Source organism: Podarcis liolepis (genome assembly GCF_965112155.1).
Source record: "Podarcis liolepis genome assembly, chromosome: 3".
In the NCBI taxonomy this organism is placed as follows: domain Eukaryota; kingdom Metazoa; phylum Chordata; class Lepidosauria; order Squamata; family Lacertidae; genus Podarcis; species Podarcis liolepis.
In genome coordinates this window covers 104522220-104548642 of record NC_139557.1, presented here as the reverse complement: position 1 = coordinate 104548642, position 26423 = coordinate 104522220, and the positions used below count along the sequence as shown (strand labels likewise).

The 26423-nt window shown below is 45.1% G+C and overlaps 1 protein-coding gene across 6 annotated transcripts in view; it reads right to left on the bottom strand.

Annotated features, from left to right (window-relative positions):
• Positions 1–26085, bottom strand: part of EPAS1 (endothelial PAS domain protein 1) — a 134037-nt gene extending 107952 nt beyond the window's left edge. For 2 of the 6 annotated variants that reach the window (XR_014523537.1, XM_083494287.1), the window contains exons 1-2: positions 25154–26085; positions 9805–9861 (exon numbers count right to left, since the gene is read on the bottom strand). Coding sequence is in view for 3 of the 6 variants with exons in the window: in XM_083494287.1 (XP_083350413.1) it covers positions 9805–9861; positions 25154–25179 (83 nt within the window). In the remaining 3 variants the exon portion in view is untranslated. Of the gene's footprint in view, positions 1–3027; positions 3153–9804; positions 9862–25153 lie in introns of those variants that run through there. The other 4 variants (XR_014523538.1, XM_083494288.1, XR_014523539.1 and 1 more) reach the window with 2 other exon arrangements.
• Between the last annotated feature and the right edge of the window lie 338 nt (positions 26086–26423).

Below are 26423 nucleotides of genomic sequence, written 5' to 3'. Positions count from 1 at the left end.
GCCGCATTTGGCAGATCCAGCACGACAACAAGAAACTATGTCCATTATCTACCACAACTATATATCTGTCAACCGCAAGATGCATTAATTGCACATTAATCCCTCGAAGCTTACCTAGCCAATTGTTTCCAATGGTATTCAATCTCTATATAGATGCTATAGCATAAAGGTCACATTGAGATCTGACGTAAAACCCATTGAAAATTGCATGCTACTCAGTAGGTGCAGCTTACCTATGGAGACACAATGGGCTGGGGTGGCGGAAAAAATTAACACAGAGGATTGCCAGATAATGTACGCCTCACACTTTTACCACACCTTCCCACTAATTATAAGCCATTGCTATTACTATTAATTGGTAGTAATCGGCCCAAAACGGGGATTTGGGTTATATAACTTTATCCAGGACAAGAGAAGTCTATCCAAAGAAGGCTGTCAAATCTAAACCAAGGCAAAGTTGTAGGACTGGAAACTAAAACCCAAGACAGTGGTACCTCGGGTTAAGTACTTAATTCGTTCCGGAGGTCCGTTCTTAACCTGAAACTATTCTTAACCTGAAGCACCACTTTAGCTAATAGGGCCTCCTGCTGCTGCCACGCCGCCGAAGCACAATTTCTGTTCTCATCCTGAAGCAAAGTTCTTAACCTGAAGCACTATTTCTGGGTTAGTGGAGTCTGTAACCTGAAGCAAATGTAACCTGAAGCGTATGTGACCCGAGGTACCACAGTACAGTTTTCATTTCTCCTTCATTAAAGAAGATGGAGGCTTTCAATCAAGATCCATCCATTTTAGAGGGACTATTTTATACCAAAGATGAAGCGATGGGTTTGCTATTACCTCACAGAATGGCCTGTTTGGTTTGTTGGGGGCCTGTAAACCACAGCTTCCCAGTATTGGTGTCATGGGAAACAAGTATTTAAGAAACCCAGATTACCTTCAGCAAAACGATGTGTGTGAGGGAAAGAGAGACAGAGAAGGGTGAGGAAGGAGCATGTGGGGGCACGGGGCTCATTTTCAGCCTAAAACTGGTTTAAAAAACGGAAAGCCTGAACCAGGCAATGTACCACCGAGGTTTTACAAGCACAAGGAATGAGAGGGTGAAGAGTCACTTGACGAGTCAAAGCTTTTCTTGATCTCCCAGAGAAAATGGCTGGCGCAGATTCATCTCTCACAAAAGTGACAACCAGAGCATTCACTGAAGGAGGATGTAGCCATGTGGGCTGAACACTACTCTTCTGTTACGTGAAGGCATTACTGTCAACAAATAAATAAATTTACACACACACATAGGAACAGCTTCGTCAGCACAGCAGGATTTTGTGCTGCCATTTTGGTTATTTAGAGAAGGCTCTGAGAAGGGTCTCTTTGTGGTTAGCAACTGCATGGGAAATGAAAGTTTACAACGCACCAGTATTAAATTTCCACCGAGTCTTCTGCTTATTTCTCTCCCCCCCCCCCTTTCAGGTTTGTACATGCCCACATAAAGAGGAAAGCTGCTGTTGTGCTTATTTCTAGCACACTTAATGCTTCCCATTATGCAACAGCTCAGGGCAACACTGAGGCACAATAGAAAGGATTATTTGAATTCAAACATCACTGTTTATTAGTGACAGCAAAAACACTCTTGCAAACACTTTAGATAGCTAATAATAACAAATGAAGATAAAAGCTCCTGTAGCATAACAATTAAAATGCTGAAATATGAACTGGAATCTATTAATACTGCCAAACCAAGAAAGCCCATCCTAACATTCTTTCTTTCTTTCTTTCTTTCTTTCTTTCTTTCTTTCTTTCTTTCACTAATTAAAACACACAAACTTGCATAAAGTATTTAGCGCTACATTTGTAAGCAGCCACTTGCTTACTCACCCATGGTAGGTAAGAGTCACTTCCAATTTGCAAGGTAAGGCATGTTTTTTTGTCCCTAAATGCAGAGTTAGTTGGCTCACTTGTTTGTTAGTTTCTTTGAGGTATTTCTCTGGCCATCTTTTGCATACAAACACATGAAGGGACGTTACAGTAAAATAATTAAAAAATTAAATGTGATAGGCGTGTAGCAAAGCTTATTTTGGAAAATAGTTGTCCAAACAATATACCTCTTATTAGCATCAATGAACCTATGGATTCTCTTGTTTGTCTTCCCAATTTTATGCCACATTCAGTACCTAGAAAGAAACATGTCCACCCCCTTGATTCCACTTTCAGGCATCAATGTTGACAAATGACCAACAAGGTATGTAAAGATAAAGGGACCCCTGACCATTAGGTCCAGTCGTGACTGACTCTGGGGTTGTGGCGCTCATCTTGCTTTATTGGCCAAGGGAGCCGGCGTACAGCTTCCGGGTCATGTGGCCAGCATGACTAAGCCGCTTCTGGCGAACCAGAGCAGCGCATGGAAACGCCGTTTACCTTCCCGCAAGAGCGGTACCTATTTATCTCCTTGCACTTCAACATGCTTTTGAACTGCTAGGTTGGCAGGAGCAGGGACTGAGCAATGGGAGCTCACCCCATCGCGGGGATTCAAATTGCCGACCTTCTGATCAGCAAGTCCTAGGCTCTGTGGTTTAACCCACAGCACCACCCGCATCCCGTCTAACAAGGTATGTACAGACATGCAAATTGGTTCTGTTCTGTTCTTTTTATATATTGAATGCTTTTGTTTTGGGACAGAAACTGGAGCCTGCATTTCCCACTCTGCATTTTCTCCAAGGCAGCACTGCTTCCATTCCGCTGTTTACGTTCTAAGTCTTGCTGCCCACTGCAGGGCAAAATCACGTGATTTACAGTATTCTGTCAATCTGGTTGCTTTTACATTATTCCGCACCATTCATTTTAACGATAAGGAAACACAAAGCAAATTGGAGGCGGTGGGAGAAACCTCATCTATTGCATATAATTTGTGGACCATGAATCCCAAACACATTCACAGGATGGTTTCCATTCCAGGCAAACGATGAATAAGTGAACAATGGCAATTTCCACTGGGATTGTGCAGCTTCCAATATCTTCACCTCGGAGCATACATACCCTCCAACAGTTCTCGGATGAAAACGAGGCTGGGGCAGGGATGCCAACGCCACAGCTGAACGCAGCAAGTCAGAACCAAGTGATTGTAATGGCCACTCTTCAGTGCCCATGACCCCTCAGTGCCCCTCGCGACTGGCTCTGCCCCCCCCATTTCCCTACCCACCACTTTCTTTATGAGAGACTGAGGAGGGGGGAAATGATGACAAACTTCCTAACAGGCATTCAAGTGACCCAGATCTTGTTTTCATAAAAACAGGAAGTGGCGCCATATTGCGTGGGGGGGGAGGCATAGATCTAAGAAATGTGGTAGAGGGACGCACGGATCTAAACCTCCAGTAACACTTTGTAACACTGTACTGAAGGGAAAACATCCTTGGGAATTCAGGACTCGGCATGAAAAAGTGAGAAGCCATGATGGCTTAAGGGCTTTCCTGGCATTTTGGAGGCTGTTGGAGGGTATGAGAATATAGGGAGTGCCTTGTTAGATGAAACCTGTAATGGAAGTAACCATATATTCTATCCCATGCTTTCATTTTCCCATTTCCCTTTTTGTGCTTTAGGCTCTAAACACTAGAGTAGGGACCTGTCATGTGTTCTTTGTAAAGCACCATGTACCTTGATAATGGGACGCAGGTGGCGCTGTGAGTTAAACCACAGAGCCTAGGACTTGCCGATCAGAAGGTCAGTGGTTCGAATCCCCGCGATGGGGTGAGCTCCCGTTGCTTGGTCCCTGCTCCTGCCAACCTAGCAGTTTGAAAGCACGTCAAAGTGCAAGTAGATAAATAGGTACCGCTCCGGCGGGAAGGTAAACAGTGTTTCCGTGTGCTGCTCTGGTTTGCCAGAAGCGGCTTAGTCATGCTGGCCACATGACCTGGAAGCTGTACGCCGGCTCCCTCGGCCAATAAAGCGAGATGAGTGCCACAACCCCAGAGTCGGCCACGGCTAGACCTAATGGTCAGGGGTCCCTTTACCTTTATCTTACCTTGATAATGCTATATATATATATATATATATATGCTTTCGTAGATTTTCACGGGTACAGGAATGCAGGTTTTGGTGTCTTCGGGTGTCTTCCCGTGTAAGAGTTGGGGTGTCTAGGCGACGTTTCGACGAGGTCTCACTCGTCATCTTCAGGCTGGTGCTTACGGCTTCTTGTTACTGGAACAGAGCAGGATCTCAGTGTTTGAGTTCCTATAAATACTGTTGAGGGGGTGTGGTGTATTCTGGGCAGAGAGGAAGTTCCCAGGATAGTGTGACTTTTCTTCTTTTGTTCCTTAATTACTTGAGGGATATCTTGAGTGATTTCTTGAGTGATATTCTGAGTACCACTTAGGAGGGTCATTAAGAGTGGATTAGTTGCTAAAGCTTTCGTGTCTTGACCTCTTGAACTTGTGAAGAGTTTTTCTGAGAAGATGGCTGTACTGCACTTAATTGTGCTCTGGCTTGGCTTCGTGTATAGGGGCGAGCTGTGGTTTTGTGCTGAGATCCTGAGATCCTGCTCTGTGGCGCCATATTGCGTGGGGGGGGAGGCATAGATCTAAGACCTCACTGTCTAAGATCTAAGATGTCTCACTGTGGTTTTGTGCTGAGATCACTGAGATCCTGCTCTGTTCCAGTAACAAGAAGCCGAAAGCACCAGCCTGAAGATGACGAGTGAGACCTCGTCGAAACGTCGCCTAGACACCCCAACTCTTACACGGGAAGACACCCGAAGACACCAAAACCTGCATTCCTGTACCCGTGAAAATCTACGAAAGCATATATATATATATATATATATATATATATGTTTTCGTAGATTTTCACGGGTACAGGAATGCAGGTTTTGGTGTCCTCGGGTGTCTTCCCGTGTAAAAGTTGGGGTGTCTAGGCGACGTTTCGACGAGGTCTCACTCGTCATCTTCAGGCTGGTGCTTTCGGCTTCTTGTTACTGGAACAGAGCGGGATCTCAGTGAGATCCCGCTCTGTTCCAGTAACAAGAAGCCGAAAGCACCAGCCTGAAGATGACGAGTGAGACCTCGTCGAAACGTCGCCTAGACACCCCAACTTTTACACGGGAAGACACCCGAGGACACCAAAACCTGCATATATATATATATATATATATATATATATATATATATATATATATTTGTGGGTGGGTGGGTGTGTAATATAATGGAAAAAGAGACATTGCACCATCTTTTGTAATTCATGAAAATCTTTAATGAAAAACATTTTTTTAAAAAACAAACCAAATCTAATCCACCGCCATTTTGTTTCCACCAGCAGCAGATATTTATTTTTCAAAAAACTACATCCCCTGCAATAAACAAAATTAATAGGTAGCATAGTTCCCATAAGCATATACTTGTTCATGCAACCAGCCTTGTCCATAAGTATTTAAAACATATTGGCCCATGGGACGGGACGACAATGACTGACAAGCGAATTTCCTGCACATGCCTGTGTCACCAGGTGGCTGGCATGGCTCAGAAAACCAACTGAACTGGAGAGAGAGAGACTATATGCGCACAAGTTGAGTGAGCAAGCCATTTAACCACAATGCTGAATGAAGGCATGTACTTACCTGGTATGTTCGTGCTCCCAGCCTCCGGCATCCTGTGATCTATATTAAGCACTAAGTGTGTTTCAAAACAGTGGAGGAGGTTGGACTAGGAAATATTACAGGTCTTCCTAGTCTCCCAAGCTTACAAGTGCATTTAGAAGACAGTAAAACCTTAATTGCAGCGGTAGGAGATCATATAAGGCAGTGGAAGGCACCCAAGTGTGTTCAAATGGCTTGCATTAAAATACCGTGAACACCAGTGTTGTTAATTAATTAATTGTTCTTCCAGCCCAACCTTCAGCAAATGGTCCCAGGGGAGTTACAAAAGGACCACAATTTAAGATCTTAAAATCACCTGGGAAGTTTACCTAAAAATGTCAGGATAAATACATTCGGAACACACACTGATTAATGTGGCAAACTTTGATCTAGAATCCCCCAAAAAAGAAAAGTTTCAGGAAGAATGAAAAGGGTTATGCCTAAAAGCATAACAAAATAAGTGCCAGTACAGATGTAAGAACACAACAATTTCCATTCCCACCAGTATTGGTCTCAATCAGTACTTTTCTGTTGCACTTTGGTTTCTGCCAAATACTACGTGATTTGACTTACTATCTGCTATTCAACATAAGTTACGTAAGTATTTGTGTACTATGTTCGTTTCGGTGTAAAGGAAATGTAAAAACAATGCTACAAAGTCATTTATTATGAATTGTTTGCCGTTTTTAAACAACAGCTACATGAATGAATACCGATTGTATTATCTTGGCTGATTACCATTTCTGACTGCAGATGAACATGCAAACTTGAAACAACTTCCATTTCCTTTTCTGTTTTCTCCAGAATTCTCTGACATCCCAAAGTGCCAGGCAGGCAACTCTGGAGGAAAAGCTCCACAAACTACGGCCAAAACCATTATCTCCCTGACCATAACCTGCCTCACCTCCGGTGGCAGAGGCACCTAAAGAGATTCAGCAGAGGACCTTAGCATCTGGGCAGACAGATATGGAGATGTTTGTTCTGTTAGGTGCCTGGACCCCAAGGTTGTTTAGGGTCTTAAAGATCAGCGTGTGGGAACTGGGCTTGGAATTGAACTGGTGGCTACACAAGTTCTCGTAATACTTAAAGGCAACCAATGCAGCATACAACCCAAAGTAAGGTTACCAGACGTCCCCGTTTCCTGGGGACAGTCCCCAGATTTATAAATCAGTCCCCATACAAAATCCATTGAAGTTGAAAAGTGTCCCCGGATTCATTGAAAAAAATCTGGTAACCTTAACCCAAAGCACAACAACCAACAACCTTACACAATTTGAAAATCTATCAATTAAAAATGCATGTGCTAAAACAACTTGAAATCACAATATAATTGCATCAGAAAATTGTACTCTAAAAGTTTTCTTTTTTAAAAAAAACAACAACAACCCCACTGGAAAAATGAGTCCATAATTGAAGATGAAAGACTTTCCAATACCGTCTCCTAAAAATTAGCATGGTTTCAGTATTGCTTCACATAGATAATATGTTGATGTGTTTTCATTTTATACGGATCTCCCATGAGTAAGCAGTATCCAAAGCATGGACCAACCTACCATCTGGCAGGGCCAGCCCTATCATTAGGCAAAGTGAAGCAACCACCTCAGGTGACAAATTTTTTTGGGGGGGGTAGGGAAGCAGCCCTCCTGGCCATTTCCTGTGAGCCTCTTAGTTATTTCCCTCTGTTGGAGATCAGAGTTGCATATGCCACACAGACTGCACCCCCTAAACCACAGGGACTCCTCAGATCCACTAAGGTGCAATGGAGGATGCTACCCATTGCCAGAGTTGAAGGAAGGCTCAGTGGCCAGTCCATTCGGCTCCCGCACATAGAACTGTGGCAGCACCATTTTGTGCTTTGCCCCAGGCATCAGAATGGCTTGGGCCTGCCACGGGCATTTTGAGAAGTAGGCATAAAGATATTATGCTCTCCTTGCAGACTCATAATACAGTGGTACCTCGGGTTACAGACGCTTCAGGTTACAGACTCCGCTAACCCAGAAATAGTACCTCAGGTTAAGAACTTTGCTTCAGGATGAGAACAGAAATCGTGTGGTGGTGGCGCAGCAGCAGGAGGAGGCCCCATTAGCTAAAATGATGCTTCAGGTTAAGAACAGTTTGAGGTTAAGAATGGACCTCCAGAATGAATTAAGTTCTTAACCCGAGGTACCACTGTACCTGGGCACTATGGGATCGTTGGACTTCGAATTTTTCAACCATGCTTTTAATTAATGTATGTTAAATGTGTTGGTAGACGTTTATATAACCAAGCTGAGTTTTGTAATATTCCATACTGACAATGATAAATCAGATTACATAGATAGATATAATGCATCATACACTGTTTATGGCATCAATTGACATATTTGTTATGCTCTCTTTAGTTTTTCGTTATCCCCTCCCTGCCCTGCCTTTTTGCTGCTGTTTGTCTACTGTTACGGTCACTATGTCCACCAACTGTATTTTAGCATCTTCCATGCCACCAAAGTGAGAGAGAAAATTACAATGCTGTGCAAATCAAAGCTTATTAATAACTAGCTTCGACATGTTAAATAGAAAGTACTTTATTCGTATTTTCCAAAGTTAAAGAAAGCTATATTTTGAGTTTGTATTGAGGGCTTTGCATCTTTTAAAGCCAACATATACAAAACAAAATAGTATTTTCAGTGCACCTCCAGGATCTTAAAAATACTGTGAAAAAGAATGGGATTGATAGCATCAAGGTGGGTTTTTTTTGTTTTTTTACATGGAGGGTAATCTAATTGCGAATACACATGGTTAGGAGATTTGTTGATAATGTTATCTGGAGGTAAGATAGTTCAAGGATCAGCCTGTGATTTTCCATACAAAACAAGAGTGAAAATAAGCAGCATGTTATTTAAAATTAAAAGCCCAGTGAACATGTGCCACTTACTGCGACCATTATGTACGTCTAACCTAATCAGCAACACAATCAAATTCAAGCCATCTTGCTTAACTGTGACAAAATTGCATTTATGGAAACTACTTCAGAACCTCTTAAAAATATGACCTTCAGACTTCCTTTTATCTCAGGCAACAAATGTTTGTCGAGACGCCAAGTGCACAAACTGTACATTCTAGAACACTTAAAAATGAAGTACTATTGGGTCCTTCTATGTGACAATCCTCATGTTCATTCGACTGGATGGCCTTTTGCTTTCGCAAAAACTGAACTGGCTGACTTGGAGCTTGCGTGTAGGCAAAGACCTTGTGCTCTTAATGAGAACAGGTGTAACCCTGGGCTGGATTAATCACAACGTTAGGTAAGCTCCTCCACAGCAACGTTTCCGTTCCAAACTGGGGCTCTGGCTGCAGCACAAACAAGCGAGACTTTCCCAAGAGGTGTCCATACTTATCTTTACATGGGTCGCTTTTGAAATACCCTGAAGCTCAGAAGACTACAGCTTCTCTCACCTCTCCAGAGGACCAGTGGGCCAGTTCCCAACACCATGAATCTCCACCTGCTCCTCTTATAAACCTCAGTTGGAACCGTTCCAGATTCTGTTATACTAGAATTACTAGAAAACTGTGAGGTCACAGCCACACCATACATTTAAAGCACTCTTACACCACGTGGGTGGCGCCGTGGGTTAAACCACAGAGCCTAGGACTTGCCGATAAGAAGGTCGGCGGTTCAAATCCCTGCGACGGGGTGAGCTCCCGTTGCTCGGTCCCAGCTCCTGCCAACCTAGCAGTTCGAAAGCACGTCAAGGTGCAAGTAGATAAATAGGTACCGCTCCGACGGGAAGGTAAACGGCGTTTCCGTGCGCTGCTCTGGTTCGCCAGAAGCGGCTTTGTCATGCTGGCCACATGACCCGGAAGCTGTACGCCGGCTCCCTCGGCCAATAAAGCGAGATGAGTGCCGCAACCCCAGAGTTGGTCACGACTGGACCGAATGGTCAGGGGTCCCTTTACCTTTACACCACTTTAATGTTCAAAGAACCTGAAGAATTGTAGCTTGGTAAGAGCGATGACCTCACAGTGTCACAGACCTACAGTTCCCAACACCCTTACCAAGCTACAGTTCCCAGGATTCTCCATGAGTGCGTAAGAGTACTTTAAATTTTTGGTGTGGAGGATGTGACCCAAGTTACAAGCTAACCGTTAAACACCTCTCAACGATCGCCAACCCCCAGAGGAGGGGTGCCAATCCTCCTGCCCCTTCTCCTTACCTGTCGCTGCACTTCCCAAACTCCCCTGGGCTCGATTCCAGGAACCTGTTCTGCTCCCTGTAACATGCAAGGAGAAGCCCATTTAGTCCTGCCCTGTGTATCCCCTCCCCAATGTCTCATGTTGCTTAAGCACTCTTTCTATAAAGTACCAACGCCTTTATCAAAGGTGTCATGGGCTTTGAAGACACTCGAACTCAGGACGAAAGGGAGAAACGAGCTAAGAGGAAGGCACGTTTGGCAAACGCTCACCATGATCAACTCCCACCCAGAAACCTCTTTCCCCACTGTGGAAGGACGTGTGGATTCAGAATTGTCCTCCACAGTCACTTATGGACTCACTGTTAAAACTGTGTTTATGGAAGACAATCTTACTCAGCTACGAGTGATCGTCAAAGAAGGAGAAGGTAACGTACCAGTCTTTAAAGGCAGGGTGCATACCCTCCAACATTTCTCTGATGAAAATAGGGATGTCCCATTCCATAATGATAATTTTACTATTTATAGCCCACACATCTTACTGGGTTGCCCCAGCCACGTTGGGCAGCTTCCAACATATATAAAAACATAATAAAACATTAAGCATTAAAAAAAAACAGGATTGCCTTCAGACGGCTCAGGTAACTCCATAGCCTCCAACATTTCTCCAAGGAAAATAGGGATATCCTAAGGAAAAGTGGGACATTCCGGGATCAAATCAGAAACCAGGATGACTTCTCTAAATAATAATAATAATTTATTATTTATATCCCCGCCCATGTGCTTCCCCAGCCACTCTGGGCAGCTTCCAACAGAATATTAAAATACAATAGTCTATTAAACATTAAAAGCTTCCCTAAACAGGGCTGACTTCAGATGTCTTCTAGAAGTCTGGTAGTTGTTTATCTCTTTGACATCTGGTGGGAGGGCGTTCCACAGGGCGGGTGCTCTCTGCCTGGTCCCCTTGGCTTCTCGCAGTGAGGGAACCGCCAGAAGTTCCTCGGCGCTGGACCTCAGTGTCCAGGCAGAACGATGGGGGTGGAGATGCTCCTTCAGATAAATCAGGGACGTCCCTGGAAAATAGGGACACTTGGAGGGTGTGAGAGTGGTGGCTGTGGGGAAGAAGAGCATTCAAGCAAATGCCATTGCCCTGCACTGGTTTCATACTGGCAATATGTCTGTATGTTTTAAGCAATGGCTTCTTCCAATCTACTAGCAAGCACAAGCCATGCCCAGTTCTGAAATCTGTCTCACCATATCGCCATGTTGCAGGACGTGGGTGGAAGTGAGTGGGATTAATACGGACACCGGGGTGGTGGAAATAAAGTAACACCCAGCTCCGTCAAAGTTACCAATTATACCCAACAAGTTTCTGGAGCAGACTTGGTGGAACGCTTTGTCACAAGAGACTAGGGTCTTGTGGGACTTGACATCTTTCCACAGGGCCTGCAAGACAGAGCTATTCTGCCTGGCCTTTTGTTTGGACTCAGTCTGACCCTTATGTTTTCCCTCACCTTACAGTTTTGATCCATGGGCTACTTTTAAAATGAGGCTGCATTTTAAATTGCATTTTAACCTGTATTTTAAATTGGATCCCGTCCCCCCATTATGTTTTTACTGTAATTTTACTGTTGTTAGCCGCCCTGAGCCCGGCTCTTGCCAGGGAGGGCGGGGTATAAATATTATTATTATTATTATTATTATTATTATTATTATTATTATTATGCCATGCTTCTTTTTCCTGCTCACAGGCAGTAGTAACAATAGATCATTTGCTCATGTGGGCTAGGTACAAGCAGCAGTAACAAAGAGATATTCTGCCTACAAGTGATTACTTGCAAGAGATGCTTTGCAGATAATAAGCCACCAGTGAACTCAGATCAAATGTGCAAGCAGCACATTTAAAGCACGTTGCTTTGAAACCTGCAAACCGGGTGCCAGGAACTGTAGCTCTGTGAGGAGTAACCTACAGTTCCCAGAGTTCTTTGGGGGGAAGTTGTGACTGTTAAAGAGGTATAAATGTGGGGAGGAAGTATTTTTTTTATTAATCAATGGTTTGCTCCAGCCGCTACAGTTAACATGAAAATTGAATGCAGGGATGTGGGATCTGTGCCCGTCCTCACATGCTGCTAAGCTACACCTCCCACCACTGGTTCTGCTGGCTGTGGGGGATGAAGGTTGGAATCCAACAACATCCAGAGGACCAGAGATTTCCCTCCCCAGTTTACATGCTAGGAAGGAATTTCTAAGCGACTTTTACTAGTTGCGTCGACAGGCGCAAGAGCATGCCTGCTCTAGAATACCTTAAGCTACACCCACATGATTCATTTGTCAGCTCGGTTACTCATTTTTGGGACGAAAAGATAACCTCCTGGAATCCAAGCTTCCCACTGAAACTGCCATATTCTGGATTAGTAGTTTCTGAGTCACTATCAAAGGTAGCCCCACGTAGAGCGCATTGCTGTCGTCCGTGCAACATAGCCTCTACCGCCACTTCCCCAGGTAGAAGCCACAGCTGTGTTGATCCATTATTGTACTGGCTGATCTCCTACTTACTGAGCCAGGTTCAAGGTATTGGTATTAATTTCCAAAGCCCTGGAGAATTTGGGTCCAGGGTACCTTAGGGAACCCCAAACCTTCATATCCCAGTTCCGTCACGGAGATTATCTGCTGGGCTGGGATGTCATTGGTTGCCCCCTGCGTTGAAAGTCTCACGATAACAGCAAGAAATAGAGTTTTAGTGGTATCACTCCACCTTCTGTTTTGACTTTCAAATACTGGTTGAAAACCTTTCTAAGCCATCAGGCTTATGCCAGCAATTAAGAACACATCTTTCCATAATAGTTAGTTAGTTGATGGGCACTGAATTTAAATTTGCATGTGTTTTTATTACATATACAATGGTACCTCAGGTTAAGAAATTAATTTGTTCTGGAGGTCTGTTCTTAACCTGAAGCACCACTTTAGCTGATGGGGCCTCCCACTGCCGCCGCCGCACGATTTCTGTTCTCATCCTGAAGCAAAGTTCTTAACCCGAGGCACTATTTCTGGGTTAGCGGAGTCTGTAACCTGAAGCATCTGTAACCTGAAGTGTCTGTAACCTGAGGTACCACTGTAGATATTATTGTAAACCTCTGTGATTTTTTTTTTCAGATTTAGAGGAACATAAGTGTGTGTGTGTGTATACACACACACACACACACACACACACACACACACACACACATACCAGCACACACAACAAAAAGCGGCAGTTTCCAACCTAATACTCAATTATTAGGGTCAATATTACATACGCTTCAGGTTACAGACGCTTCAGGTTACAGACTCTGCTAACCCAGAAATAGTGCTTCAGGTTAAGAACTTTGCTTCAGGATAAGAACAGAAATTGTGCTCCTGCGGTGTGGCGGCGGCAGGAGGCCCCATTAGCTAAAGTGGTGCTTCAGGTTAAGATCAGTTTCAGGTTAAGAACGGACCTCCGGAACAAATTAAGTACTTAACCCGAGGTACCACTGTAGTCAGTGCAAATAAAAATGCAGATATTTAGATTTGGACGCCTATGGCGTGTATGCTGCAGTCTTTAACTGTTCTTATTTTTTTCCTGGATTTTTTTCAATAATGAAACACAGAACAAAATGAACAGCAGGAGCCTGGTCGAGCAATACAAATTGTCCACATAAAATAAAAGCATCACGGCCAGTCAGTACAATGCAAAATATCAAATGGTGAAATCAAATATCAAATGGGCCGTGGTTTTGATAGCATTCCCTTGCTCTTATGGCATGAAAAGCTCCTCCCACTTTGAATGACAGTCACGGGATGTTACTGTCTGGTATAAAAACAATACTGTTTGCTTTAGAGGCACAGTTATAGCAGGAAACACACTTAAAACAGAACCATGCTTAAACAGAAGCATATCATATAAGCGCTCTCTCCTCTCTCTCTCTCTCTCTCTCATTTCTCTCTCTCCAGCACCTATCAGGTGGGCGCCATTGCCATTATAAGAGAACGAGTTCATTGTGAGTTCCGGCACCTCTGTTACTAGAAAAATAGCAGGGTTTTTGTTTGTGTGTGTTTTGCTGAAACTGCAGATACCAAATACACCTGTACAAAACTATACTTATCGATTTGTAAATTCGAATTTAGTTACCCATGTGTGGCAAGTTTTACAAGGAGGCAAGAAATATATAAAGGCAAATTCAAAAAAAGATATAAAGCCATGCATGCAAACAAACATAGGTGGTGGTTTTGTTTAGTTTATAATTGGAAGAGGCTATTTCTACATCCAGGTTGTTGATGTGGCAAAAGTGGCAGACATTTGACATGCACAGGAAGGAAGTGGGAAAACGTGGGTTAGTGCCCTTTTTCGTATTTATTGGCTAGGCTGCTCAGCCTGGTTTTTTATTTTAAACTGAATAATTGTATTTCTGTTCAGATTAAATATTATTCTCTCACTATGAACTGAAAAAAGCATCCCCAAACTTTCTAACTCAACTGAACTTTTACAGAGGCCAATCAAAACTAGGGTGTGCAGAATCAGTCATGTTCTCCAAATAAAATAAAATAAAAACCTGACGAATCCCACATTCTTGTGATCACAAGAAGAGTCCAAGAGCAGAGCGCCTTTCCCAAAGATCAGGCATAAAAAATTCAATAAAAGCAAACATTGTTACCATCAGCCTTTACAACGGAACACAATCGTCAATGTTTGTTGTGTCAAGTGAGGAAACACAGAGGAGGATAAAGGCTACTTTCATGCCATCCTAATTTCTACAAACTTAAAGCAAACTAATCTCAGTACTTTAAACCAATTTTATTGTATGCTTTTCAGGGCCCCACCCTGCCAGGCCAAGTGGGAAAAACCCTGAAAGGCAGAGAGAGCAGGTCTTCCAGGACTCAGAGCCAAGATGGTCTCTTTGGCCTGTATCTTCCTGCTGAAATTTGATAATTTTTCATACCACCAATGACCCAGAGGTGGGTGGGTTTAGTCCCACTTCTGTTGCATCATATTCTTCTTGTTGTTTTATACACTGCTTTTGAGCCAAAATGACTTCTAAGTGGTTTACAACTATAAAATCAATATCTTATTAAAATACACAACAACAAGACCATTGAAGCATTGAAACATCCTTAATAAAAATATACCATTAAAGAGTGACAATGGTACCTCGGGTTAAGAACTTAATTCATTCTGGAGGTCCGTTCTTAACCTAAAACTGTTCTTAACCTGAGGTACCACTTTATCTAACGGGGGCCTCCTGCTGCTGCCGCGCCACCGGAGCATGATTTCTGTTCTCATCCTGAAGCAAAGTTCTTAACCTGAGGTACTACAGACTATTAGTGGAGTCTGTAACCTGAAGTGTCTGTAACCCAAGGTACCACTGTAATTAAAAAGCGTAACCATCAAAACAGTTTTTTAAAAAAAACAGTTAAAACAACAAAATCAGAAGTTCAGTGTGCTTTCCCAAGCAGGTGTGTCTTCAGGAGCTGGCAGAATGCCGATACTGATGGGGGCATCTCATATTTCAGAAGGCTATAGCACAGAAGTGCCCTTCTACACAGCAGTAATGCAAAAACATTAGGGCAGCATTGCAGAACACCTAATAAAGTGTAACAATTTGTGGGCGGTACAGTACAGTATAAATCCTCTAGTAATGCACTATTATTGTTTCATTGATAATATTGCTGACTTCATGGCAGCACCAGTCTCATTCTGCCTGGAATTAGCATCTGAGCAGACCCACAATGGGACTTCTTTGGGCTAAGACTAACGCTAGCAATGTTATATTTGGGCCGAGTGAAAACATGGAGATCCTACAGCAGAGAGCAATCAACCCCCTTATGAACTTTCTCTATCAATAAATATCCTCTGCCCTCAGCTGAACAGCTTCCAGACCCTTACTTTAATTATTTGTTCAGCTTATATAGTGCTCTCTATACAGAAATCCCAGACTGGTTAACATAAAAAAACCCCATAAATCTGTTCAACAGGTACATTTAAAATTCTAGAGCAGCCTTTACCAACCTAGTGCCCTGCAAATGCTTTGGAATACATCTCCCATCAGGACCATTGGAGATGTGGTCCAGCTCTAACTCTAACATCAAGGGGGCACCAGGCTAGTGAAGATTGCTATACAGGATATCCAGTATATAGAAGGAAAACTCTACAACACAATCTAATTCAGCAGTAACAGCTTTGTAGCTGTGTAATTTTTATATTGATTAGCCACTCAACCATAAAGATTATCTGCATTTTTATTTGTACTTTTTAAATAGCATTTTATGTGTTTTTTATTATAAACAGCCCTGACAGTTTATGACATGGTGCTATAATAATACCTGTATTATAGATAAACATAACATAAGTAATCCCTGAGGCCTTGTGATGTTCACTAGGGCTGATTGTAGTTTGGAGTCTGACAACATCTGGTTATCCACCCCTGTGTTTAAAGCAAGGTTGGCGTGTGTCCTGAATCTCCCTGACATAGCCAGCAATTGACCGTCAGAAATAGTGTCCGGGCAGAAATTGCTGAAACGTCCAGGAAAATCCGGACGTATGGCAATACATGTCAGCAGTGTCTTTTTTTGTCAACTCCTCTTAAAAATAGCTTTTAAAAAACTTTTCTGTTGTGTTTTCACTTTTGGAAATATGGCAACCCTAGTTAAAAGCATGTAACTCAATGTGTATACATTCTGCCCCTTGCCTCCTTCTTCCTTCCCCTCCCCTCGTTGTTGTCTGCTCCTTTGCCCAAATCTGGATGGGAAGCTCCTAAGGGCATGGATAAGTTTGTGCCACAGAAATCACCCTCATCGCAAGAACATAAATGGAGCCCTGCTGGATGATTCGTGTTGATCTCCCCCCTCCTGTGATTTACAACAACTGGTGTTTTTGAAGGCATACTTTTTCCAACAGTGGAAGCAGAACAGAGCCGTTTCGGCTAGTAGCCACTGAACAGCCTTATCCTCCATGAATCAGTCTAATCCTCTTTTAAAACCATCCAAGTTTGTGGCCATGGTTGCCAATACTTCTTGCAGGAGCAGAATCCACAGTTTTAACCGGTGTGTGTGTGTGTGTGTGTGTGTGTGTGTGTGTGTGTGTGTGTTGAGCAGGAAATGGGGGGACTGAGTTCCCTTACCATCTAAAAATTAAATTATCATCATCATCATCATCATCATCATTATTTTGGCCTGCAGGGGCTGGAACGGATACACACCCAATGCCTGAGCCAAAAATCCACCTATATCTATACTGTAATCAATAAAGATGTGGCCATTTCTAATCCAGATCGTTGTCTGCTTGAGTTTATTAATCACAACTTACATTTAGCCACTGTCCGGGGTTGGGTGGGTGGCACTGCAACTGGGCCTGCAGCAAACTAAGTTTGTGATGAGTTCCCCCACTTTCTTTTTCAGAAAAAAAGCACTGGTTTTAACTATGTAGGGAGCCAATGTGGTGTAGTGGTTAAGAGCGGTAGACTCGTAATCTGGTGAACCAGGTTCATGTCTCCGCTCCTCCACATGCAGCTGCTGAGTGACCTTGGGCCAGTCACACTTCTTTGAAGTCTCTCAGCCCCACTCACCTCACAGAGTGTTTGCTGTGGGGGAGGAAGGGAAAGGAGAATGTTAGCCGCTTTGAGACTCCTTCGGGAAGTGATAAAGCGGGATATCAAATCCAAACTCTTCTTCTTTTTCTGTGTACTGCATGAATACTTTCTTTTGTCTGCCCTGAATCTTCCAGCAATCAGCTTTTCTGGGTGTCCATGATTTCTAGTGTTATGAGAGAGGAAGAAAAGCTTTTCTCTCATCACTTACTCCATGCCAGGCATAATTTTTTAAAACTTCTATCACGTCACATTTTACACATCTTCTCTCTGAACTAAAAAGCCCCAAGAGCTGCAACTTTTCTCCATAGGGGAGTTGCTTCAGCCCTGCCACACCTCTCCCAAGTACACGCAATACTATTTTCTGTAACAGTTTATGGCATATACAGTGCTTTTTTTCTAAAAATATATATTTAGGGGTACTCTCATTTTCCTACTCATTGAAATGCTGCCCCTCAATGAGGCCAAACTTAGATTCACAAAATGTGTAGGGGTATGCGTACCCCCGCGTAACCCCCCCCAAAAAAAGCACTGTGCATATATATCAATAAATTCAAAATAAATACAGCTGAAGCTGCAATCTTATGCATATGTACTTAGCAGCAAGTCCCACTGAACTCAGCTTGGGCTTCTGCTCAGAGATGCACAGGATTTCAGTGCAAAGTTTAGGATCGCCAAAAGAAGCAGATGTCACTGCTGTGACAGCAGAATCTGACTCACTGCTGCAGAACCTTATATTCCATTTAACTAACACAAACACTCATTCCTGACAGCTTGTTTTCCAAATGAACGTTTTCATGGCGTACAGAAAAGAGTGCTGTTTGCATTCTTTGGGGAAGAAAAGGCAAAAACACTCCAGCCAAAATCTGCAATGCTACGTGTTGCAAATTAAATGTTTGCTCCGAGTAGACAAAACCAGAAGAGCTACTTGGCCTTGCAAACTCCGCCAGCAACAGAAACAAAACAGTTAATTGCTTCTGGAGCGCACGAGAACCCTAACTGAGCGAAAAACCAGGACCTTTCGAGAATTTGAGCTAAAAATGTTCTCGGAACACTTTGCCTCAAAAGAAAACAGGAAGTCTGTCCCAACAAGATCTGGACATCTGGACATATTAGTCTGGGACATTGCAACCGGCAACACCGAGAATTGTACGCATGGTGCTATGGAACTCCTTCACAAGGGAAATCAAGCAGAGCCACCCTTCTCCCTTGCGTTCAGGAAACTTCTGAGGCATTTATTTCTTTATTTATTCAGACGTTTGGCTGATGGTTTTACAAAGGTTGGGGTTTTTTTGGTTGGTTGGTTTTTTGTTTGTTCTCCCGTGTTTAATAACTACCTTCAGCACATTCTAATGTTGCTCTGAATATTGCAATTCATGTAACCTTGTAGTTGTGAACTACTACGGGTTCCCTTGGGAGAGGAAGGGTGGCTTATAAATCTGGAACAAAAAATAATAATGTTTGCGCTCAGTGGGATTCCCAGTTTGCTGTATCAGCAGCACAGATGATGGTGAGAAGGATGAGATTACTGGTGAGCAGAATTTTAAACATCCACTCCCGGCGCTGCCGTCCCCCTCGCTCCCTGTACCTCCACTGCTCCCATGACACAACTGAGCACCAGCAAAGAGGGCGAGCACCGTTTGTGTATGGAGGTTTGTGTTTTGAATGCAGTTCAGGGATGTGTGGTGTGTGTAACCACGTATACGAAGTGGCAAAGTGGTGTGGGTCGCCATCTTGGTCATGCCCGCATTTGAGTTGGCCACATCCACCTTTGGCATGAGGCCCTCAAAGGGTTGGCTGTTAGTGAATGTGGCCTTTGATGGGGGGGGGGAGTCCCATACCCAATATAAAGGATTGCAGACACAGGCTATGTGCACACTACACATGCAAAACACATTTAGAGCACATTGCTTTCCGCCAAAGAATTGTGGGAACTGTAGTTTACTTCCTCAGAGAGATATAATTCCCAGCACCCTTAAACTACAGTTCCCAGAATTCTTTGTGGGGAAAGCCATGCATTTAAAAGGTGCTTTAAATATATGATGATTACGCAGTCAGCCTTAAGTTTTCATTCGCCTTTCAGTCTACATAGTAGAATACTTTATTATACAACACCAAAGCAAAGAACAGGCTTTCTAGCTTCTGAATAAGCTCCAGAACAGATACAACAGCCCCACACCGCCTGCAAGACATCTACTAACTTCTTCTGCTATTGCACAAGTTTGCCCTTCACTTTTCGGAATTTTGACCTGGCAGCCTAAAGCTACAGTGTGTGCCTTTCCTTCTGTGTTTATTATGACATCCTAAAATTCTAAAAGAAGAAGAACAACTTTGCTAGCCTGATACAGGAGCCCTATAGACCCCAGTTAAGTCATAGTTTAAAAGAACAGGATATGACACACTCAAATTTAATGCAAGCATATTAAATTGTTCTAAGAACAGTTGTTCATATTCCAGCTACAACTATTGGAGTGGGTGTGTTATCCAGAGTCTGGAGTGATCCCTGTTTTTGAGTCATATGCCACAGCCATTATTTCCCCACACAGAGCTATAGCTAGGTGATCTTACACCCCTGGCAGAACTGTCCAGATTGCACCCCCTAGCCACGGACAAATTAGCTCTTCTTTATGCCTCTCCTCCAACCTCCAAATAATGTTTGTGGGGACAGGGCTGTAGCTAGGGGGTGGCGCGGTGGGCCCCTTCCACCCATTCAATTCACCCTCTATTTTAAACCATTTCTTACAAGGCAATTATCAATATTTATATGTATGGACATATTATTTGCAGATTTTGCACACCCCTCCATTGCCTGCGCCCCTGGCAGGGGCCCACCGCGCCACCCCCTAGCTACAGCCCTGTCCCCACAAACATTATTCATACACCTTTTCTTCAATAACCACTGCAAAAATCCTTCTGGGAATATTATTTATTCATTTTCTTGCTCTTTTTGAAGAGAAAGTACTGGTTAACACACCCTTGCCTTAACTATATCAGCTTAGCTGTTAGGTTGTTAAATGAGAGCTTTTCACCATGCTGGTCATCAGTGATTCGTTTTTCCTCCCTGGCACACTTTTAATGAATGCAGAAAACAAATGTAATACGCACGCACACCACAAGAGCGGACAGCTGAACGCCGTGGACATTCAAGAACTTTATTGTTCACGAAATCTGAGTTGGCACAGATCAGGGGAGAAAAGTTTTACATGCACCCAAAGGCAACAGGGGTTAAATATTCAATAAATAGGAAATATTCCAAAGGAGAACCGAAAGGAACATGACCTTTACATTACGTATCCTTGCTCATTTGAAGCTATCTTCTCTGCCCTTCCAAAACAACAGATAGAGCTACACCAACAATGCCAAGATCTTATACATATACCTTATACAGGCCAAAAGGGGATTGATTGCAGGTTTGCTCTGGGAATCTTTGCACATACCTATATTTCCTTCACACACACACACACACACACACACACACACACACACACCCTCCATGAAAAGCTACCAAGTTTCTAAAAGGTGCCAATGGGCACACAAGGAAACGCAAAGCTTTAGTGTTTACCCAGAGCTCCACACAAACTGTGGCCCCTTCTCTTCCATGCACACATTTCTTGACTATAATAAAAGAGAATGGAATGACGACTGTTCAGTTATAATCATCGAACTGTAGACTTAGAAGGAACCACAAGGATCAAGCCCCTGCACTGCAGGAATCTTTTGCCCAATGTGGGTCTCGAACTCACAACCTTGAGATTAAGAGTCTCACACTCTACCGACTGTGCTGGTTCCGAGTCCCTATGCATCTCATATGGCAAACTGGAAGTTTCTACCAACAGAAGTCCACCCAATTAAAAAAAAAAGATACAAACTTAACCCTCTTTGAAGGTCTTAGATAACAGACCATACAAGAGAAGCACACATAAGATGTGAAGTTCTAGGTTGCAAATATGGAAACATATATTTTTTAAGACAACAAACTACCCGTGCTCCAAGTTTAATCCTTTCAACAAAACCTGGACATGATCCACCCAGTGTTAAACACTTTTAAATCCAGTTGAAGTCAGTGCAATATACTAAGTTTGAGTTGATTTTTGCTGTACCCCAAATTTATATTTTCAGGGATTGGAACCAGGGGGTAACTTAAACACATAATGTAGCACTTCATGTGCATAGATAACTTCCCTGATAAAACCATCAGGCTTCAAAGTGCTTTGCACCCTGGAATGCCTAATAATTAAAATGAAGACACATTATATCAAACTAAGATTACTTAAGAGTAAGATCCACTAAATTCAATGTGAACCAAGGCTGGATGTCGCATGGCACCTTAACACACTGCACCTTTATAGCCTGTGTTGAATAAAATAATATACTGAACATTCCCTGGTTGAACCCTCTGGTGTAACAGACATTAAGAGACTAAACCGGGAAGTTGGAAGCCTCCAGTTCAAATCTGCCTCTGCCATGAATACACTAGGTGACTTTGCATTCTCAGCCATGGGCGTAGCGAGGGGGGGCAGGGAACTGCCCCCCTTTAATCAATAATTTAAAAAATAAAAATAAAAAGCTAACAGAGGTTCTGCTCCCCTCCCAACAAAAATCCCGACTTCGTTCTATGTTCTCAACTGAAATATGTGTCTAACAACAGGTGTATTGTACGGATCACTGAGGATGTATGAGAAACATTTGCACAATCAGAAAAGTGTGGTACAAATCTGAAGTATTAAAATTGCCAATTCCTGAAGCGTTGAAAGGTGAAGGGGGAGGAAACGACCCCTTTCAACTTCGCCTCCGATGGTGGCTAAAAATGTCTTGAAAGGGAAACCACATAGAGAATGCGGCTGAAGCGTGGGCAGGAAGACAGGGTCGTCCAGCAGAAAAAGGGAGAAGCATCTTCGTCGACACAGGCTGGCTGCGTTCAAGAGGATGAACTAAAAAAATTCCGCCTTTGCACAATCGGCAAAGCTAGTAATTGGGGAAGATGGCGTAAAAGCAGCCGCGGAGCTGATCTGATGAGGCATGGACGGAGCAGGGGGACGGGAGGGGCAGAGGTGGCGGTTGTGCAATCCGCATTCACCCTTTAACCTCCTAGGAAGCTGCCGGACCTTCCCAGCACCAGCCTCCAAAAGGGGATCCACTCGACTTAAACTGCCTTGCACTGGTGCGTCTCTGGGCGGCTGCCTTCAGCCTATCCCAGACGCTGGGTCTTCAAAACTTCGGGGAGGGGAGAGAGAGAGTTGCTCTCCACCAAACCGATCGCCTCCTGAAATTTCCTTTCGCCACTGACGACGAACGCTCAGTTCAATCCGGTGTCACTTCACACATGATCTCCAGCTTTTGGAGAGACGGTGCTGGAAAGCCAGCGCTCTGCAAACTGGCGCAGTTCAAAAGTTTATGTGAACGCAATCTCTCTCCCCTCCCCGCCCCACAGGAAAAAAACACACTTCTTTGAATCCTACTCCGCTATTGACGAAATGCAACCGAAGCTGCCAGCGAGCTGGAATACGCGCAAAGGCGCGCGTGGTGGCGATCCGTTGTGGCACCAGGGAAGGACTTGGGGGCGCAGAGGTCCAGGGCAGGACGCAGCCCCAAACTCAACAAGGATGGCTTACCGCCGGGGAAGCCAACGCGGTGCCCCCGACCCAGATTTTGTGGACCCCCAACTTCATTCAGTGAGCATGGCCAAGAATTAAGGGAGGTGAGGGGTCGTCCAAAACATTTGGAGGGCGCCATGTTGGCTACCCTTGGTGAAGTAATGCTGATGACCCCCTAAAGAGGGCTCACCCGCGTAAGCCCATTAAGTCCAGGGGCTTAAATTTCCTAACTGTACTCCTGCAGTTTTCTGACCGCGCATTTCTCCCTAGCCTACGTTGGCTGAAAATCAGCTGTGCATTTACGGTAACATTTTCTGGGAAAGGAGTCGGGAGTGTGAAGTGTTGCATCTGGAGTGGCGGCGCCTTAGTGCAAGCTGTCGTTATTCCTGCCTCTAGAAATATAAATATGCCACGGGACGAAGAATGGGAGTCACTCCTTTTACTTTTTAGAGGATTCGACTCGTTTCTTTTCTCGCGTAATAGCTCCCAGACGCGCGACAAAAGTGGACACCGACAAAGAACATGCTAAAGTCCCATTTTTGTCATTATGCAGACAGGCGCACCCCAGGTTACATTTTAACTGGCTGTCTAAAGGCCCACGGGCATGGGGATAAGGGGGAGCGATCGTCAGATGCGCCCTTCTGTGTTCCGGAGGTTCTAGAGTTACAGTAGTTCAACAGGTAAAGAGCGGAGAAGGATGCCAAAGCCGTTGGATTTTAGTAGCGTGAGAAGAGATCGTTTTCGGACCTCTCTGTTTAAGGTTGATAATCGCTTTCCGCCTCCTAAGCGCAGTTCTGTCTCCAAAAGACACTGGCACTCACAGACACGCACCCTTCACAAGGTGCAGATCTGCGACTGTTCTTTAGCTTTGGCGAACAGCTTTCTTGGGTAAGTTTGGGAGCATCCTATAAGCGCGTCAATTCCAAGGAAGAAGAGGAGAGAAGGGGGGAAGCTAGCCAAAGAGCTGGAAGTTGAACCTTCAAAAGTACACAGATCTGGGAACAACAAAACCGTCACAGATCCCGGAGCAAAGCCAAGAAGAAGTAACATTATTTCTTTCGCGCCGCAATTCCAGTGAATAGCTTCAGTCATTCCCAAGGCATCGGGACGGGATCCTGCCAAAATTCAGCGCGTCCATGTCCCGCGGATTTCAAGGGCAGAGTTAAGAAGCAGGGGCGAAAAGCGCCCTTTGAAATCGACGGGAACCTAACCAAACGTGTTTTAAAATATATTATTACAGCATGAGTATTACAATCCAGCCTAAGCAAAGCTCTCGGAGGTCCCGTAGATTTCGGGGCAGACAAACACGTGTTTAATGAACTCACGAGAAACATGGTTAAAAAAAAAACCCAAAGGAACGTAAAACTGCTTAGCTTTGTCTGGATTGTACCCAACATTTAAAAAATTAGACAAAAGTGTACAAACGTCAACAAGCGAATCGTACAAGTGTGTGTGTGTGTATCATAGGAGCCAGCTCCTAGGGGGCGAGATCCCTTCGACCCTCCAATAAAATATTTGAGGGGGCCGCCCCCCCAAAAACTGATAGGCATTTCTATTCAAAAGGTGTGCATACACCGCGTCAAGTGATCGATTATGCAGGGCGGGGCTTGCCCAATATTTTATTCAAGTTGGCACCCCTGTTGTGTATTTACACAACACACACACTATATATATACACTATATATATACAATACACACACACACAGCTGTTTTGTTTTTGTTTTGTGTGTGTGTGTAGAGCAGTGCCAACTTGAATAAAATATTGGGGGGCCCAGGTAAGCCCCACCCCGCACAATCGCTTAGAAGTCGCAACACCCACCCACTATTTAAATGGCAATGCCCATCAACGTGGGAGCCCACCCTGCAACCCCAAAAATAAATTCAAGGGGCCACCCTTCGTGAGCTATATGCCCATTATATCAAGATCAACGCTGAGGCCTTCCCGTCCAACAAGCACAACGACGATGATGATACAATATTGACAAGTTGTTGTTGTTGCTGTTGTTGTTATGACCTGATACGGCGGGAGAGACCTCAGCCGGAGAAGGGCCACTTTGGAGCTGAGAGAAGAAAAGGAATTTTTCGTAAAAAGGGAAACCCCCACCCCCGATCGGCGCCGGATCGGGGGGGTGGGGGCGCCCTGCTTCTCAGGTGCGCCCTGGGCGCTTTTCCTCTTACCTCTTCTTCTCCTTCTCCGCTGTCATCGTGGAAGCGGCGCCTCCGCTGTTCTGCGCGGCGTCTGGATACACGGGCTCCCTCGTGGGCGCGCCCGACCCAGGCAGGGGGCCTGGCTTGGGTGGGTGGGCAGGTCCCCGGAGGCCTTTGGAGAGGTGCAAGGGGCGTGCTGGGCTGCGCCGTTGGGCTCCCTCTTTCGGCCGCGCAGGTTCCCTGGTGGTGGCGGCGGCGGCGAAAGGCTGGGCGCGCGCTCCTCGTGGCGAGCGGGTCCGGTGGCGGCGGCGGCGGCGGCGGCGCTGCTTTCGAGGCTGCGATCCCGGGGCCGAGCCGCCCCTGAGCTGACCATACAGTCTCAGGACACTGCCGAGGATTGTACAGTCCGCTCAGGGGAGAGACGAGGCGGGGCAGGCGCTGCGCTCCCCTTCTTGCCGGGGGAATCGGTGTGAAGAGGCAGCTGCGCGCGCGGGGCTCCCTTTAAGACGCGCAACCTTGGCCGGCGCTCCGAGAGGGGCAGGCGCGAGACGCTCCTCCGCCAGCCGACGGCTCCCGGCTCCAGCTGGAGCGGCCGACGGAGCGCCGGCCAATGGGCGGGCGAGGCGCACGCCGAGGGGCCCGCCTCTCCTCCTCCTCCCCCGCCTCCCTCCCCGCCCGTCGAGCAAGTTTCTCCCGACTTGTGGAGAGGAAGGAGGGCGGCGGGCGAGCCGGAGGGGCGCGCGGTCGCTCAGAGAGAGCCAGAAAGGGGCATCGCCACAGGCGGCCTCCCGGGCACCCGAGGGCGAGGCGAGGCGAGGCCCCGGGACCTGTTTGCCCCGGGAGCTGAGAGGGTTCGGTGACGCACGGGGAGGAGGAGGAGGCAGGACACGGAACAGCTCCTCGGAGCCGTCTGGAATCTGCCAGGGCGAGTCTCGCGCGCCAGGGCCGGTTTCAGGCCCTTGCCATTAACTCCCAAGGGCAGGGGTGCCGAATAGAATAAAATATCGAGGGCGGGGAAGGGAGCAGGTATGCCCCGCCCCGCATCGCCGATCACATGACATGGCACGCGCACACAAAATTTGGGAATTATTCTCAACTTTGGGGGGGGGGAGAGCCCCCTGAAATACAGTGGTACCTCGGGTTACATACGCTTCATGTTACAGACTCCGCAATCAAGAAATAGTACCTCAGGTTAAGAACTTTGCTTCAGGATGAGAACAGAAATCGCAGGGCGGCGGCGCAGCAGCCCCATTAGCTAAAGTGGCGCTTCAAGTTAAGAACAGTTTCAGGTTAAAAACGG